Source organism: Molothrus aeneus, chromosome 5 (assembly GCF_037042795.1).
Source record: "Molothrus aeneus isolate 106 chromosome 5, BPBGC_Maene_1.0, whole genome shotgun sequence".
In the NCBI taxonomy this organism is placed as follows: Eukaryota; Metazoa; Chordata; class Aves; order Passeriformes; family Icteridae; genus Molothrus; species Molothrus aeneus.
The window spans coordinates 64,421,993-64,437,878 of record NC_089650.1 but is presented as its reverse complement, the minus strand read 5'-3'; the positions used below and the strand labels follow the sequence as shown (position 1 = coordinate 64,437,878).

The following is a 15,886-nucleotide window of genomic DNA, read 5'->3' as shown; positions in this document are numbered from 1 at the left end:
CTGTAGGATTTAGCCAAATTTTAATTGAAGGACTTTTCACATTTGGCTCAGAATGAAAAAGAATGCTTGGGAAACAAGCTCATCTGCAGGGTTTTTTTTAACTGTGGAAGAAAAAAAAATAATTTAAAATTATAAAAGAGCTGCAATAGTTTTCATGTTAGAGCCATTTTTAATGTCTTTGTATTAAAATAAATTATTCCCAAATAAGACACTCTAAGTTGGTTTTATTTTAGTTTTTAATTGGAAACAAACATTTTTCCACTAATCAGAAATCTATGAACTCAACTGATGAAAGCTGCATGACAGATAAAGGGCAGGTAAAAATAGGTTTGAGAGGAAAAAAATAAAAAATACCACAGAAAAGTTGGTTTAAATGAAAAAGGAATCAGAAATTTCCAAGGTAGCTTAGTCAAATAAACAAAGCCCAGACCAAACTATTAAATAGCAATTCAACAGCAGCAGGAATGATTCAGATATGTCAAATAAATTTTGTGTCCCCTTGTCCACCTGCAATCACCTCACATTCAAGTGCATTCTCATTAGCCTTTGATTACCTCTTCTGCAAACTCCTCATATCATGAAATTATATCACAGTTAGGATACAAGAGATAATTTGTTGACATTTCCTAATGGTAGCAATGACTTCAGAATTTCTAACACTTACCAGCCAAAATTGCTCCAAAACTGGCATACCAGTTAATACTGTTTCAAAACAAGTTACTACACACCAGCAGCTGGAAATGTTACAAAGCTTATTCATTTCTTTTTTTTTCTTTTTTTTCTTTTTTTTTTTTTTTAACACTGAGAGATTTGACCTAGGAGTACATTAAGAGAGCAGAAAGGAAAAGACAGGAGGACATCATTCAGACACCCAGTGCTTGTTGACCACATCACTGCTCTTTGTCTCCCGCTCTGCTGGAAGTTACTGCTCTGGGCAGAGCTGGTAAACAGAATCATGTGAGTGCAATGACAGAAAAGCCCAGCTGCTGAATTTGCTCATGCTGCCATCACTGGCAGCTCCAGGGAACATGGACTGGGGAGGACTCACAGGAACAGAGCTGCAAAGTTTAAGGTTGTGCACATCCTCAGCATTGCTGTAGTGGGTTGACCCTTGGCTGGCTGCCCAGTGCCCACTGACCTGCTCTCACTCCTCCTACTTAACTGGGGGAGAGGAAAAGAAGAAAAAGCTCATGGATCAAGATAAACAGGGAGGCCACTCACCAATTACACTCATGAGAAAAACCTACTTGGCTTGGGAAATCTAACTTACTAGCAATTAAAAATAGTACAGGTCAGCCCATAACACTTGGGTTTTGCTGCTCCTTAATCCTGACACTCTTCCCATGCTCCAGCACGGGGTCCCTCCAAAGGGATACAGTCCTTCACAAACTGTTCCAGCAGGGGCCTTTCCCACCAGCTGCTGCCCCTACCAGAAAACCTGTTCCTGATATGGGCTGCTCTTCCAGGGCCACAGTTTCTGCCAGGATCCTGCTTCAGCATGGCCTCTCCAGGGGCTGCAGGTGGATCTCTGCTCCCTCCATGGACCTCCATGGGCTGCAGGAGCTCAGCTGCCTCACCATGGTCTTCTCCAGAGCCGCCAGTGACTCTCTGCTCTGGTGCTTAAACACCTTCTCCTGTTCCTTCACTGGCTTTAGGATCTGGAGAGTTAATTCCCACTATACTTTTATCTCTCTCCTCTCTCACAACTGCTGCACATTTCTGAACTATCTTATCTCAGAGGTGTCACCAGCTTCACTGGTGAGCTCAGCTTTGGCCCAAGATGGGCCTGTTGTGGAGCAAGCTGTGTCTGGCTGTGTCCAGCCCAGGGGCAGACCCTGGCCTCTTCTCACACTGGCCACCTATGCAGCCCCAGCTACCAAAACCTTGCCATGTAAGCCCAGTACAGAAACTCTGCCACTAAGTTAACACTTAATCTCAAAATGCAGAATATATAAAAACCCAAGTTATAAATGTCAGTCTTCAATGCTTTAGTGCATAATCCCTCGATCCCCCTCTGCCCCTGAATATCAAGCCTACCAGAAATTCCATTTATTTCCAAGAAAAACCTCATTAGGCTATTCTTTCCAATGCCAAGATCACAAATCTGAGATAAAAGACTACTGATGTTCCACACAATTCTATAAATAACATTTTAGTCTAAATTGGAAGAGCGCTTTGGAGCAAAGCTCCAGATCATCTCTATTTACTGCTCTCCACTTTGTGCTGGGAAGAGACTTGGAAGAATGCACAGCTGGATTCCTTCCAGGTTCAACTATCTGGGAGATGCACTCCTACCTCCAAGTTATGTTCTACCCAAGGTTTGATCTAGCCTGGAAAAAACTGCTGAAATACAGAGGAATGTTGAACTCCCAGCCTTCCTGTGTCCATCTCTGCCAGCATGGACACAGTTCATGAGCCACTGTTATGTTAAATGCCCAGCCCAGGCCCAGCACAGCTGTCTTTTGATTTGCCTAAGTATATTTGCTCATTCCTCCTTTTAGAACTTATCAGCACTATTTATAGAATGGCTTTACATTCTTATTAGTTGCCAGACAATGATTTTTAATACATGTTCCATCACTACAAATACTCCTCTGCAAAGCTTTACACATTATGTAAAACAGGCAATTATCACTGCACAGATTAGAAGGTCATTCCAATGCCTATAAACTAAATAGTAGTGGGAATTGGAGTCTGTGTAGCTTATTTTCTTTTTCATCTATAGATTTGGCAAGCTCCAGACTAGCATTCATCCCACGTTTTTCAAAACCTAGCCAGAGTACTAATTCACGGCACAGAATTGACAAAAACATATCTTTGATTTGTGCAATGTGTGATCCACACTACAGTCTGTGAACACAACATTTTCTTTTACTCACTGATGTGACATGGTGGCTTCAAGACTTGATGCAGCTGCAGCATAGATGGGGAAATTTTTCAAAACATTTTAAAAGTCTTTTCAATGTACAGCTGGCATCAGAAAAAGGAAAGGATTAGTCAGGTTTTTTCTTTATAGAAGGAGAAAAATTAGGACACAGAGCAATGGTGCAGCCATTTATACATCACACAGCAAAGTGCAACACCTGAAATCAGCAGTAGATTGCACACTGGGGAGCCCTGGAAACATCCCAGGAACACCCAACACTTCAAAGTGATGAGGAATTGTTCCACCAATCCAAACAATGTGACTTTAAATGAAACAGAAAATATTTCTCTAGGAGAGATCACAGCATATTCAAGTTACCAAAGTCCCTTCATTAGCACAAAGAGAATTTCCTTTTCTATCAGCAAGAGGAAGTTTCAGATCAAGGGAACTTCTCACATTCCAGTTGAGACCTGTGAACTGCATTATACCCATGTCCTTCAGACTCCTGCTATTTCCCACTCAGAAATGAGGTTTAGCAACAAAAGCTTCACTTCCATTCTAACTGGGACAGGAATCAGTAAACCAAAATTATTAATTAAAACTTTGAAGGATTTATTTCTCAAAAGGAAGCCTGAAACTCAGCCTTAACCTCTGTAAGATACTTCTGACTAAGTAGAGACAAAAAAGGGTTTGAAGAGTGAGTGCCCTGTAGTCAAAATATCTGGGGGGGAAGATTAGCACAGAGCAATACGGTGAAACTTGCCTGTTCACACTCATGTTCCTCTCCAAATGTTACATATTAATCTTGCTTGGTATATTAAGTAACATCTCAAAAGAAAAACATCTCATCTAAAAACAAGGAAAAGAAAAAACAACCAATTTGCCCTTCAGCTTTCAGGGAATAAAAATATTTTCCAGTCAATAAATCAGAAAGTTTTGTGCGATCTGATTTGCCCACAAAATTTACAGGATTTTGCTATTTTCTTTTTAAAAAATCCCAGGCAGAAAGGTTACATTTGTCCACTCCATGTTCAGATATAACTAATGCCTGCAAGGAAGGGAAGGTGCAGCCATCACTTACACCACTATAACATGAATGCTAAGAAAAAGACATTTGATTTTTTAGATCCTTAAATAGAAACCTATTTTCCAATGATGAATTAAACCACAAGGAAATAAGGAAATAAGGAGTCTGTTTTTCCTAGTATTACACTTACTTGTCATTAATACCTGCATTAGACTATAACAGTCCTGTGGCTCATGTGCCCTAGGAGTGGAGCATCCAGATTGTGATACTGTTCAGAAAGCACAACAGTGCCAGACAAAAAATTACTATTAAACAAAGAAAAACCAACACACCAAACAAACAACAGAAGCAACTAGCACACACACAGTGGGAAGGGAGGGAAAAATATCAACTGCAGCACATAAGTTTCACTCTCCAAGGATGTACAGTTTCAACTGAGTGAATCAGGGTGATACCTGGCTTAAAAGCTACAAAACCCCTGAGGTCTTCACAACACCCTGAGACTAAAGGAACAGGTCAATCCTGTCGCGCAGAGTTATTGTTCTGACCACCAGTCCATGAGCAGCGTGCACCTGAGCTGTTCCCAGTGGCAGCAGAGAACACCTTCAACCCAGCAGTGGGATCAGGCAAACAAGAGTATCCAAAGTCCACAAGCTGAATATCCACGAGCTTCTCCACGTGGCCAGAATCTGCTCATGGCTGCTGTGGCCAGCCCAGACTCATCTTACACCAAAGCCCACGTGTACAGATGGAGCCCTTGTGGCAGGTCCCAAGATTTATAACCTGATTTGGGGTGCAGAGTTAAGGGACCATGACACCTGACACGGGCTCGTGCTCTCCTCCTGGAGTGAAGAGTGTGTAATCAAGGGCCTGCACATCTATTTCCTTTTATTTGTTTGTGATGACATGTAATAATGCTACAGAAAATAACATTAGGGGGAAAAACCTACATCACCTGGGACATGAAGCAGAAGGGAGCAGAATCTGTTCCTTGAGGAAATGATTTTCACCAAGGACCTGCCCCCTCCAGGTACTGCTAAAAATGCTTCGTTAGCTGCTTTATTAGCAAGGAGACAACAGCAGTCTTGGGCATCTGTGTACTTATTTTCTCATTTCCACCAAGAATTTAATTAACTGACATTAATTACATTTTCTGTTTGATCTGGAAATTCAGTTCAAATTAACATTTTTATGAATAGTTTAATACTAATGCTGACAGATAATTTCCTTTAAAAGAAACTGCTTGGATTTGCAACCAGTAGGACGAAACAGTGTAAGCTAATCCACTGGAAAAAACAGTATTTTTATTTGCTGTTAGACAGGATTAACTAAAAAAAAAAATAATTAAAAATTGCTTTGATAGCTGATTGGAGAGGTCTGGATGTTTTCCTTACAAGCTGTACCAAAAGATCTAGAAGTTCAACAGGACAAAAATACTTTGAAGAAGCCAGATAAGATGTCCAGGGAAGTTGTGAAAAGCACTGGCTAAGCCACCCAACTGCTATAATTACCTGTTGTAGAAAATGTCCAGCTGGGACCTGTCACTTTGAAATACTCACCACATTTTAAATTATTGAAAACAAACAAGCAAACATATTAGCATTTATCTCTGCACCACTGCTTGATCGTATCTATTGCAATTTAACAGAAAAACTGTCACCTTTTCAAGCTTTTCAAATAAATTCTGTACCAGCCTCTCAATTGAAAAAGATGGACATCAACATTCATATTTAACACTGAATTGCAAATTCTATAAGTATGAGGATAAAATACTGAAAACTTAAGAACACATTAAAACAAATTAGATGATCCCTCATTGCTTGAAGTGTGCACATCACAAGAGCACAAGTATTTCTTCAAGGAAAGAAATACACTTGGTCATATAAAATAACTTCAGCATTACCCTTTGACAGTCAGCACGAAGAAAAAAGTTCTGCATGCTTGAAAACAGCATCAGCACAACTGCCATCCCACCAAAATCAAGATCAGAAAAATATGTTCACCTGAGCTATGAAAATGCAAGACTGAGGATAAGGCTTGTTTTTCTAGGTCCTTCAGGTAGAGCTTCCCAGCCTTTTCTCAAAGTCTCCAAACCACAACTAAAGTGTCTTAGTTGTAAAATTCCCACACTGATAGAAGCACAAGAGCCAACAGAGAAGCAAGGCACAGGATACAAACAGCTTTTGGCCATGTTCAGAGATCCAGGCTTGAGATCTTGGCTCTACTGCAAACACAGTGGACAAATGCCTCAGGCAATGCAGAATCTCTGTGTCAGCTGGAGCATCACTGAAACCAGAAAGCCAAATACACCCATCCCACCAGCTCGAGCTCAAAACCATGTTACTCATTAATCTTCCCAAATGTTAATCAAAAACTTGAATGGATCATTAGTTGTCCTCTTTTTTCAAGGAACCCAACAAATCCACCTTGTTTTCAGTTGGTCTTTTCACCAAGCTGCCAGGTGCCTCCTGCTGCAGTGAGATCGGGACAGGGTTTGCAGATCCTCACACACAGCAAGTCAGATCAGCTTCAGTGATGCCAAAACAGCTGTGCTGATGCACACAGAACTGATTTTCTGTCCCATCTAGCAAAAACATCACTGCAAACCCTATTTGTGCTCTTCCCTATTACACTACAGCACCATTCCCTACTCTTCTTTCTTGTTCAAGCCTACTTGTATAGGAATATTTTATGTTAAGCTCCCACATTTCCCACATGCTACAAATAAGAACCCTAAAATTGTATTTCAGGATTATTGAGAATATTACAGTTGACAGTTCATAGGTTTAGGGTCACACCTTCCCAAAAATAACCCCAAGACATACTAGAATAACAAATCACAGTAGGAAGCTGGGGATGAGCTGCCTTTGCTGGGCTTACCTGCTTGTAAATTAGCTCATTTCAGGTAACTAACATTACTGCAGAAGGACAGAACAAGTAGTGAGTGCTTCTTTTCTCTGTAGTTCCTCCACAGCTAAATGAATTCTAGCTGTCTGTGCTAATTTTGTTATGCCACAGACCAATTCCCAAGATACAACATCTACAGACTCTGTTTAATGATGCTACCTACCTAATAACCAAATACACAGACACTAAAGTAAGCCATTAACAGCTACATATGGTGAAGCAGCACCAGGACCTTTCTTAATCACTGCAGCTGGCATCAAACAAAGAAGAAGAATAAAAATTCAAACAAAGTAAAAAGGCAATAAAATTTCAGGATAAGAAATTCAGTAGAAAAGCCATGATGTATGTGTAGCCCATGAAAGTTACTATTATTAAAGGTGAGACATAGCAAATGCCAGCCACAGAAGGAGAGTATATTAGCTAAAAACACTCTGGATACACATTGTGTGTCCAGCTGTGCAGTGACCCAACTGTGTTATTACTTGCTTGTGTCTGTATCATCCTGAGGTGAATTCCTCTCACTCCAGCAGAAGGAAATCCCACCAGCATTTCCCATCAGCCTCAGCCAGTGGCACCACTGAAGGAAAGCTGTCCCCATGGATTCTCTCACATCCCACTGCTGGCTCCTCCTTGGAACTGCAGCAGCAGTGGATTAGTTGCATTAGCAGGTGGATGAGTTAAACTGATCAAGGTCACAGCAGCTCAACAAGAATGAGAAGCTCAGTGTCCCTCTCCAAACCACTGCATGGGCACACACACACACACACAGGTGAAGCACTGTGGGGATCTGAACTGGGATGGAAAGGCCAAGTGAGCAGCAGAGGCAAAGCAGGAGGAGTCATTTCTGCCAGCATTAATTATTTGTGAAGCCACAGCTGAAACTTCAGCACAAATAATGGCAGAACTGTTGAAATGCAGTTAAATTCTGTCACACTGCTAGAAACTTTACCACAGTAAATTGTGAATTGAAGCTGTGTACCTGTAATGATGAGCTGCAAACTACAATAAATTATCTTGGCTCCTGTGGACAGAATTTCATATTTTAATGACCAAAAAAAAAAAAAAATTAACTCCCTGCTTGCAGCTCACTAAAGAGCTCATTAATTTTTATTAGCTATTCAAGGATAGGTATGTGAGACTAGAGAAACCTTTACTTCTAATTCAGCATTTATCAGTTCAAATACTCAACATGGATTATAACAGTATTAAATGAAAAAATAGAATAAGAAATTCAGGTAACCCTGGAACTTCCCATAAGAGGCAAAACTCTCAGCCTTCCTTGCAAAGATGCTACAAGAAACAGAAAAATCAAGGGATTGAAGAAAGTTTCTCATATTTTAGTAGATGCCTCAATGGAATGCATTTGATTTGAGCACACTTTTCCTCTATTATCACCAAAGGTAAACACCATGACTACTTGATGTGGGACCTTGATTTTATTTTCTCCATCTTGCAACTAATCAACTTAGTCCATGCCCAGAGAAACAAACCAAACAAACACTGCTTATTCCTTGTCAAGTCTAAGAGTGAAATACAAGGTACCAGCACAGCACTGTCTGCACTGAATCCAGGCAGTAACTTCCCAATTCATTGCTGGAAAATTTAAACCCAGTTATCCTTGGCTGGCCCAACATTTACATACCCCATAGGCCCAACAGTGCAGTGACCAAACATATGCCTCCTCTTGCATTCTTAAAAAAAATAGTATTAAACTGAAGTTTTCTCTCAAGTTTCTCTGTCTCACACTGAAATATTGCATCCCTTTTTAATTCTGTGATTTCAATTCAGTTTTCCCATCTGCTAGAAGTGTTTTAATACAAGGTCTCTTTTTATATCCTAACATCAAGGTGATGTTGCCAATTAAGTTCTGCTGTAGCCATCTGTAAGAGGAGGAAGGGAGCAAAGAAGTAAACATGAGTATTTCTTCAGTAATTTTATACAACCTGGATTTCAACCAAGATTTTAGTGATGGAAAAGAAGACAATAATTAGTAGATTTATACTCTACAGGGATTTCTCTAGGACAAATAACATTTGAACTATTTTTTAAATTCAGAAAGGTTTGAGATCTCATAAAAGGTTTGGCTTCAAATCAGAACACTTGTCAAGAGAATTTTATACTGCCATGATTTATCATTTTGTTCAAAGCAGACTTTCGATTTCATAAATAAAATAATGGCAACCTCTTAAATTTCTTTACAACTTCATGTTCACCTTCAGATTTACAGGGCATGTAAAGTGTTACTCCTCTGACAATAAATGACCAGTGGCAATTTTTTCCTCTAACAAATCTGATATTATCTGAACATGGTAAGGGTCTGGAGTTTCCCAAAAACTAAACTCATAAAAACCAAACAACAAACTCTACACACTCAGCCTCACTGCAATTGCAAGACTATGGAAAACAATTATAGGACTTTTTTTTCCCCTAAAAATATTGAGTAATTCAATTTTTAAACAGCACAAGATTTAAAAAAGTATGGAAATGTGAGACATTATAAATCAAAACCAACTGTTTAGCTCACTTTGTGCATTCACTAAGGAAAACACACAGGCCCACTGAAGGATGTTCTGATGTCAGCCTCAGCAGCCAAAGACTGGAGACAAAACCAGAACCACAGGTCTTGCACTGGGAGAGAAGATGGACACTCATGCTCACACTGCCTGACTCTTTGTGGGATTTAGTCCTGTAAACCACCTATTTATCAACCTCTTATGATACAAAAAATTAAATTTAATTTAACCTGTGGCATAGGTCATGGCCACAATGAAAATAGACTGATCCATAAAAAACCAAAATTAGACTCCACAACTCTGTCAGGCTCTTCAGCTACCCCATTAATCCACATTTCAACTCATGAAGCATTAGTAATAAGGTTTTTAAAATGGCATTCTGCAGGAATTTCTTCTGCAGGGATTGAATTTTCATCTCCACAGTAGCTGTGCTTACTGCAGACCTTGTAACAAGCTTCTGATGTTGAATGATGGATGCAAAAAGACACTCTTGGCTATTAACTGTGCTTCTAAGCCTCAGTCTGAAAATACATCTTGGGAAAATTGGAAGGCAGAGGAATCCTTTCCCCCCTCCAACTTTATGTACTATTTATAAAAACAGTTACTTGGTTATGAACTTCAGTCCTAAAGAAGTTTTTAACTTGATACCACATATGAAATATGCAATTAACACACTGTGCTCCTTTGTAACATTTACCTCCCAAGAAATTATATTCTAATAAAAACACTTTTTAAAAGGAAAGAGAAGGATGGACCTGAGGAGTGGGATTTACAATCTTTACAGTTTAGTAACACCAATTTGAAAGCATTTTGGTAAACACTTCACACATCATCCCCCACGTCTCAATTGATTCACCTCACATTCACAGGAGGCTTCCTAGCAACTCTTTCTTTACAAGTCCATTTTTCCATTTACTGAGAACAATACTGAGAATGAGTCATTTCTGCAGAATACAGCCCTTCATGTACACCAGATGCTTAATGTTGCACACTGTGAAGAACAAAACCTAATGTCTACTCAAATTACTGTATTGATCACCAAAACCTGTCAGCATTTTACATCTTGTGTAAATGTTTTTGAATGTTTTTTAATATTAAGATCTTAATATTGCTCATCAAAATGCATCATCAGCTTCTGTAGGAGCTAACACCTAATTAGCTCAGTTAGTAGCAGCTTGAGAATAACACCCAAACAATGACCAAAATTAATGTCTTTCACTAAGGGAGTAAAACAAACAGAAAAAAAACCCTGGAAGTTTTAGAACTGAAAAAGAGCATTTCCTTGTGTTTTGCAAAGCTTTGCCTTTCAATTCCATTGAGTGTGTCCTTATAAATCAGTATTTTTATGGCTTTTGGTGTTAAATCTTTCTAAGCAGTTCTTCCAGAAGTTCTATAAAAATCCTGCCTAGTGAGGTACGTGCAGAACAGACAAGTAGAGCTTCTGTCCCTTCGTCCTTCTCTGGAAACAGCACAAATCAAACACGAACAGTGCTGAAGCCAAGTAATTCACTGGGATGAAACTACACAACTCTTGGGGGGATGTTCAACCAATCACTGCAAAACCTAAGGAAATCATTAGGCAGCTTACCTTTTTTTCTTTCAGAATAAGAGGGTAACAGCTGAGCCCAGCTCTACCTTCACTCCTTTTGTTTACTTACAGAGGTGTTTCATTACCTGACTTGTTACAGTTAGAGCAGCCTGATGTTTGGTTTGAAATAGAGATACTTGCCTACAGCACACATTACACTTAAGGGCAGAACAGAAAAATGACACAGTAACAGGCAGATGCTGTAAATCCTAAATTATTCACAACCTATTCAATATAAAATAAACCAGTCCTAGCAAATTAATTCTAGTAAGAATGAAATTTTTAAGTTATCCCTACAAATTATTTAGTTCCTCTACAAACCAAATATTTAGCAGTTGGAAATAATTAAGATGTAAAAGACAAAAGAAGTGTTTAATCAGTTTCTTATTAGATGTCTGACAGATACCACAAAAGATGCCACTACTTTAGCAAAGAAAAAACAAATGTTCAACACACTGAAGTAAACAAGAACAGCATTTAACATCAATTGAATTCAAACAATCATTGGTTATTTCAAGTAGTTTTTCATACACTTTCAAGAGGCATTTTGGATTTTGAAGTTAGTTGTAATCTAGAAATAATCTAATTGTAAAACCTAGCCAGAAGTGCAGCTCTGTACTTCCAGTCTCTCATATCCATAAGCACTAAAGAAGCCTGGTTTTGCTCTTATTCTCATTTAGAGCATTAAGATTCTAAAAACTATATCGATGGGATTACACAAAATACGACTGCTACTTTCACATCCTGAGCTTCCTGACAACAAAAATGTTTTTACCATAAAAAAAAAAAAAAAAAAAAAAGGAAAATCTTTTAGATTAGTACAACAGTAACAGAAAATCTTTTAGATTAGTACAACAGTAACAGTTACAGATGCTGATAAACTCAATTTTCAGTATCATAAACGTCACTGGGATTCTCTTTGGGAAAGCAGCAGTTGCAAAAATGATAATAATTAGGCTTAATATAGTTCCAAGGCAAATTATGGCAGCTGTACATGCCACAACAAAGAGCATTTTTAAGTATCAAGTATGCAATTTAACTACAAACAAGATCCCAAAATATTTCTGATTCATAGCAAGTTACTGAGAACCCTGAGCATATCCCAGAGCTGCTCTTACCTTTCCTGGCAGCATCTGTTCTCCGTCTTGCTGGTGACACCAGATCCTTTACAATCTGTAGCACCTGAATCATTGCTCCTTAGCAAGATCAAAGGAACGAGGTGCTCCTCTAAAATTCCAACAGGTTTCATTACTACATCTTATTACATGGCTCTCTTCAGTATGCTCAAGCAAAACTGCAGCAGGAAGAACTCATCTACCTTCCCAGCAAGATTTCTGCCTGACGACTCTACAGGCTGGGGTGATGGATTTAGAGTGACTTCAGCACAAGGAGACAAAAAACTGCAACCAGTCCTGAATGTATTTCTACAGAACATTTTAGAATTGTTTACTGCAGAGAGCACATACTGATTTCTCTAAATAAAGTTTAAAGGAAACGTTCACAAAGTAGCTAAAGAAAAAAAAAAACCCTTGAAAGGAGTGCTGACAGATGCAGCGTGCTCCCCTAGGCTCAGTAAGGAACAAGTGCGGCTGCGTCCTCTTTTCAAGTCAGTCTCAGTTCATGAAATTTCACGTAATGCTTAAAGAAAGACTCCGGTGCAGTGCAGAACCAGCATCAGACCCACCAACAGAACTAAAATTAAACCCAGCCTGCAAAAACTCCATCAGGCACAAGCAAGCTCCTGCTAAAGACATTCAGTGGGCTCCTCTTCTCCCCCCTCGAACAGAAACCTCTGACACCCTCGTACGTGACAGGAATTCTCACACACCGGGAGGCACGCTGGAAATCCTGGGAGGATGTCAGCCATTCTCTCACCCACCACCAGAGGCCCAGAGAACTATTTCAGTGTTGGAATATTGGGGGGCACAAGACAGATGATGGACTTTGGACCTGGTTAACAAAAGAGATTTGATAACAGGATGCCTTGGCAAAAACAAACAGAACTTTGAAAATTAGACCTAGATTGCAAGAAGATTAAATCAAACGGGTTTACCGGAAAAAGAAAAATCTCATTAAACTCTGCAAGCAAGAGCTGTTGTTATATGCATAAGTTTGTGCATGTGATTTTAACCTAATCATTGCAGTACACATTACTAGTCTCCCTGAAATATTATATAAGCATTTGTATCCCACAATAAAATCGGATTCTGATACCATGTCAGTCTCCCCATCTCTCTCCATTGCCAACATTTCAGCAAAGGTATTGTCATTACTTCTGTCAGGTAATTTCATGCAGATCGATTGCTGTATGTGCCCCACAACATTTTTAATGACATTTGGAAAATGTACAAAGGCCCTTCAGAAGTGCCTTTTGTCAAAGCCTCTGCAGAGCAAACCCAAAAAAAAAAAATCCTGAAGAATCGTGTTTTATGCGATCACTTTAAATAACTGTCAGGCCTGAAGAGGCTCTGTGAACACTTCAGAAAACTGAATTCCTACGCAGCACTGCGAGGCCTTGCACACACAGAGTTCAATTTAGGAAGCCAGTTACATGTTCTGAAAATCATAACATGAAAACAAACCACAGGACACATTCTCTGGCCTTTAGACCTTCTGTTCCCATTGCTTAAGTGTTAGATGGGGAGGAGAAGAGGTCATCTCTTTCCATTCTTCCATTTCCAGCTGCTCATCACAAGCATTTCAGATTTTAAGATTTACTGGCATATTTGTCCTTGTCCATGTCAGTCTCTTGAATCACAGAGAGCACAGGAACAACAAACTATGTCTGTTATGTCAGTCTCATTCACAGCCTGCCCATTAATCTCTGCCAGAAGGAAGAGCAACCCAAAGTTCTATCCTATTTGGTTAGTTAAAACAAAGACAAGTAAAATCCTTCTCCCTGCCAGGCTGTCCGATTTCTTCTCCCACTCTGCAAGCATTCAAGTGTCCACCCAAGAGGAAGCTTGAAGAAACATTCTTCAAAATGTTACAGCCACAATCCTCAACTTTTCTACCTTAAGAATAATTTCTAACTCCTAGACCTGAAGTTCAATTCCAGGTTTAAGACCAATGACTTTATACCTAGAGAGGTTTGGAGAAGATCACTACAAGCAGACCCCTCTAGAATGAGTATAATTTCAGAACATTTAAGTTAGATATAAAATGCAGGGTTGTGCAGTAAGGTTTACATGGAGGTCTGTTATTTAATAATCCAGTGCTCAAAACTGCTATTGGAAGAATTTTTTTCTACAGTTACCTTACCATGAGGTGTTTGTTCTTTATTTATTTGGGTCATCAAACAACTTATCTTCAAGTCAAAGATATAAAACCAAAGGAATATCATTATTTGCAACTATATTACATTGCAAATTTTCTCTAAAAAAACTGATTTCTAAGTTCCTGGTGCACAAAACACAACTAGTACAGAACTACTAAACTTTTGATGATCTTTATATTAACATATTATGGATAGGAGGAGAAAGGAAGAAAAAAAGAGATAAAGGTTAAATAAAATATTCAGTAATAACAACCACTTGGCCTTCCAAAAGCAAGAATACACCTTGCAGATCCTACAGTTGATTTTCAAATGAATTTGATTATCTCATTGCTACAACAACATTCTCAAGTGCTGGAACAAGGAGAGGATGGTGGATGGACAAAGATTAACAGTTGGGAAGGGGGAGCAGAGGAAGAAAGAGCTAAGAAGGCATGACTTGTACCTACTTTTGTGAAAAATTATTTTAAAAGGAAGAAATTAAGCACTTCAGTACCTATTCCCAACTGCAAAAAGGAAGTCATTCCTTTTTCTTCCAAACTGTCCCTTACCTTGCTGGTACAGGTCCTTGTCCTCCCTTTTAAAGAGACACACAGGAACTACAGGACTGCAAGTCATTTTCACATCACACCTGCCTTCCTCAATGCGAAACAGTTTCCAAAGTTGGAATGCACAGCAGTTTCCCTCTCTTCTTTATTGTGACAATTGGCATGTAGAAAAAAATCTGAAAAGACTCAGAAAGCCTTAAAATAATTTAGGAAATGTAAACAACATTCCATATGCAATGTAAAGAAAATGGTGCAAGTCTGAAGCAGGCATGATAAATAAGAAATTTCAAAAATCACTGAAACTTTGAAGAATTACGCAGTAAGCTTGGTGGCTGGTATTTGTGTTTCCTCAAATCAATTTATACACCAAGACAGCAACACTAAACCTGCTTTAATATAGAGGCAATACCAAAAAGACTTGTAGAAATAAACCACACTAAATTGTATGATTTCACCTGTTACTTGTGAGTCACAACTTGGTTATAGTTCACTCTTATCTTTGACTGATACTGAACTAACTGATACTTCCATACAATCTGTCACTACAACTGCCACCTCTCAGACCACACATCCTGATAAAACACCCACTGTGGGCAAGGATACACCAGATGGAAGTTCACAGCAATTCAGACACAGATACACAAGGTGAACCACAAGAAAAATGTCATAAATTTAGTGTAAAAATTCAGTAGATTCTGTTTGAGAAAAATGTAGTGCTACATATTCAGTGCACAGACCACTGATCTCTGCCAAGCATTTTTCCTCTTTAACAGAGAGCTTGCTAAGCAATATGTGCTTGATGATGTTCTTGGATTTTGCTTTTCTTCCTTGACTTCAAAATTGCAGGGAATACAAAAATCATGCATAAGTTAACAACATGACAAAATACATTGGTATTGGAAGGGACAGTTAACCAGGATGGGATTTTATGGATCAATGTGTACAGTCCTTGATCTCTCCCAAGCACAATAAAAAAATGACCTGCATCCGGATTAGTCAGCTATCATATTCAGAATAAAATGCTTCCGTTAACATAATTATAATTAACTGATCTTTGGAAGCAGCTCTTTCTCATGAAGCATATTGCCAGGAGGTAACACATTTACAGCACAAATGATGCTGCAGAAGGATGGCTCAGTGGGTATTTGTCAAAGGTACTTGAC

General features: G+C 39.0%; 1 protein-coding gene across 2 annotated transcripts in view; it reads right to left on the bottom strand.

The window, feature by feature from the left end:
• The window catches only part of USP6NL (USP6 N-terminal like), a 114,556-nt gene that overhangs the window by 79,129 nt on the left and 19,541 nt on the right, over positions 1-15,886 (bottom strand). The window contains exon 1 of one of the 2 annotated variants that reach the window (XM_066551010.1): positions 12,020-12,166. The exons of the other annotated variant lie outside the window; for it this stretch is intronic. Coding sequence (XP_066407107.1) covers positions 12,020-12,092 — 73 coding nt within the window. The 5' untranslated portion in view covers positions 12,093-12,166. Of the gene's footprint in view, positions 1-12,019; positions 12,167-15,886 lie in introns of those variants that run through there. 2 annotated transcript variants of the gene reach the window in all.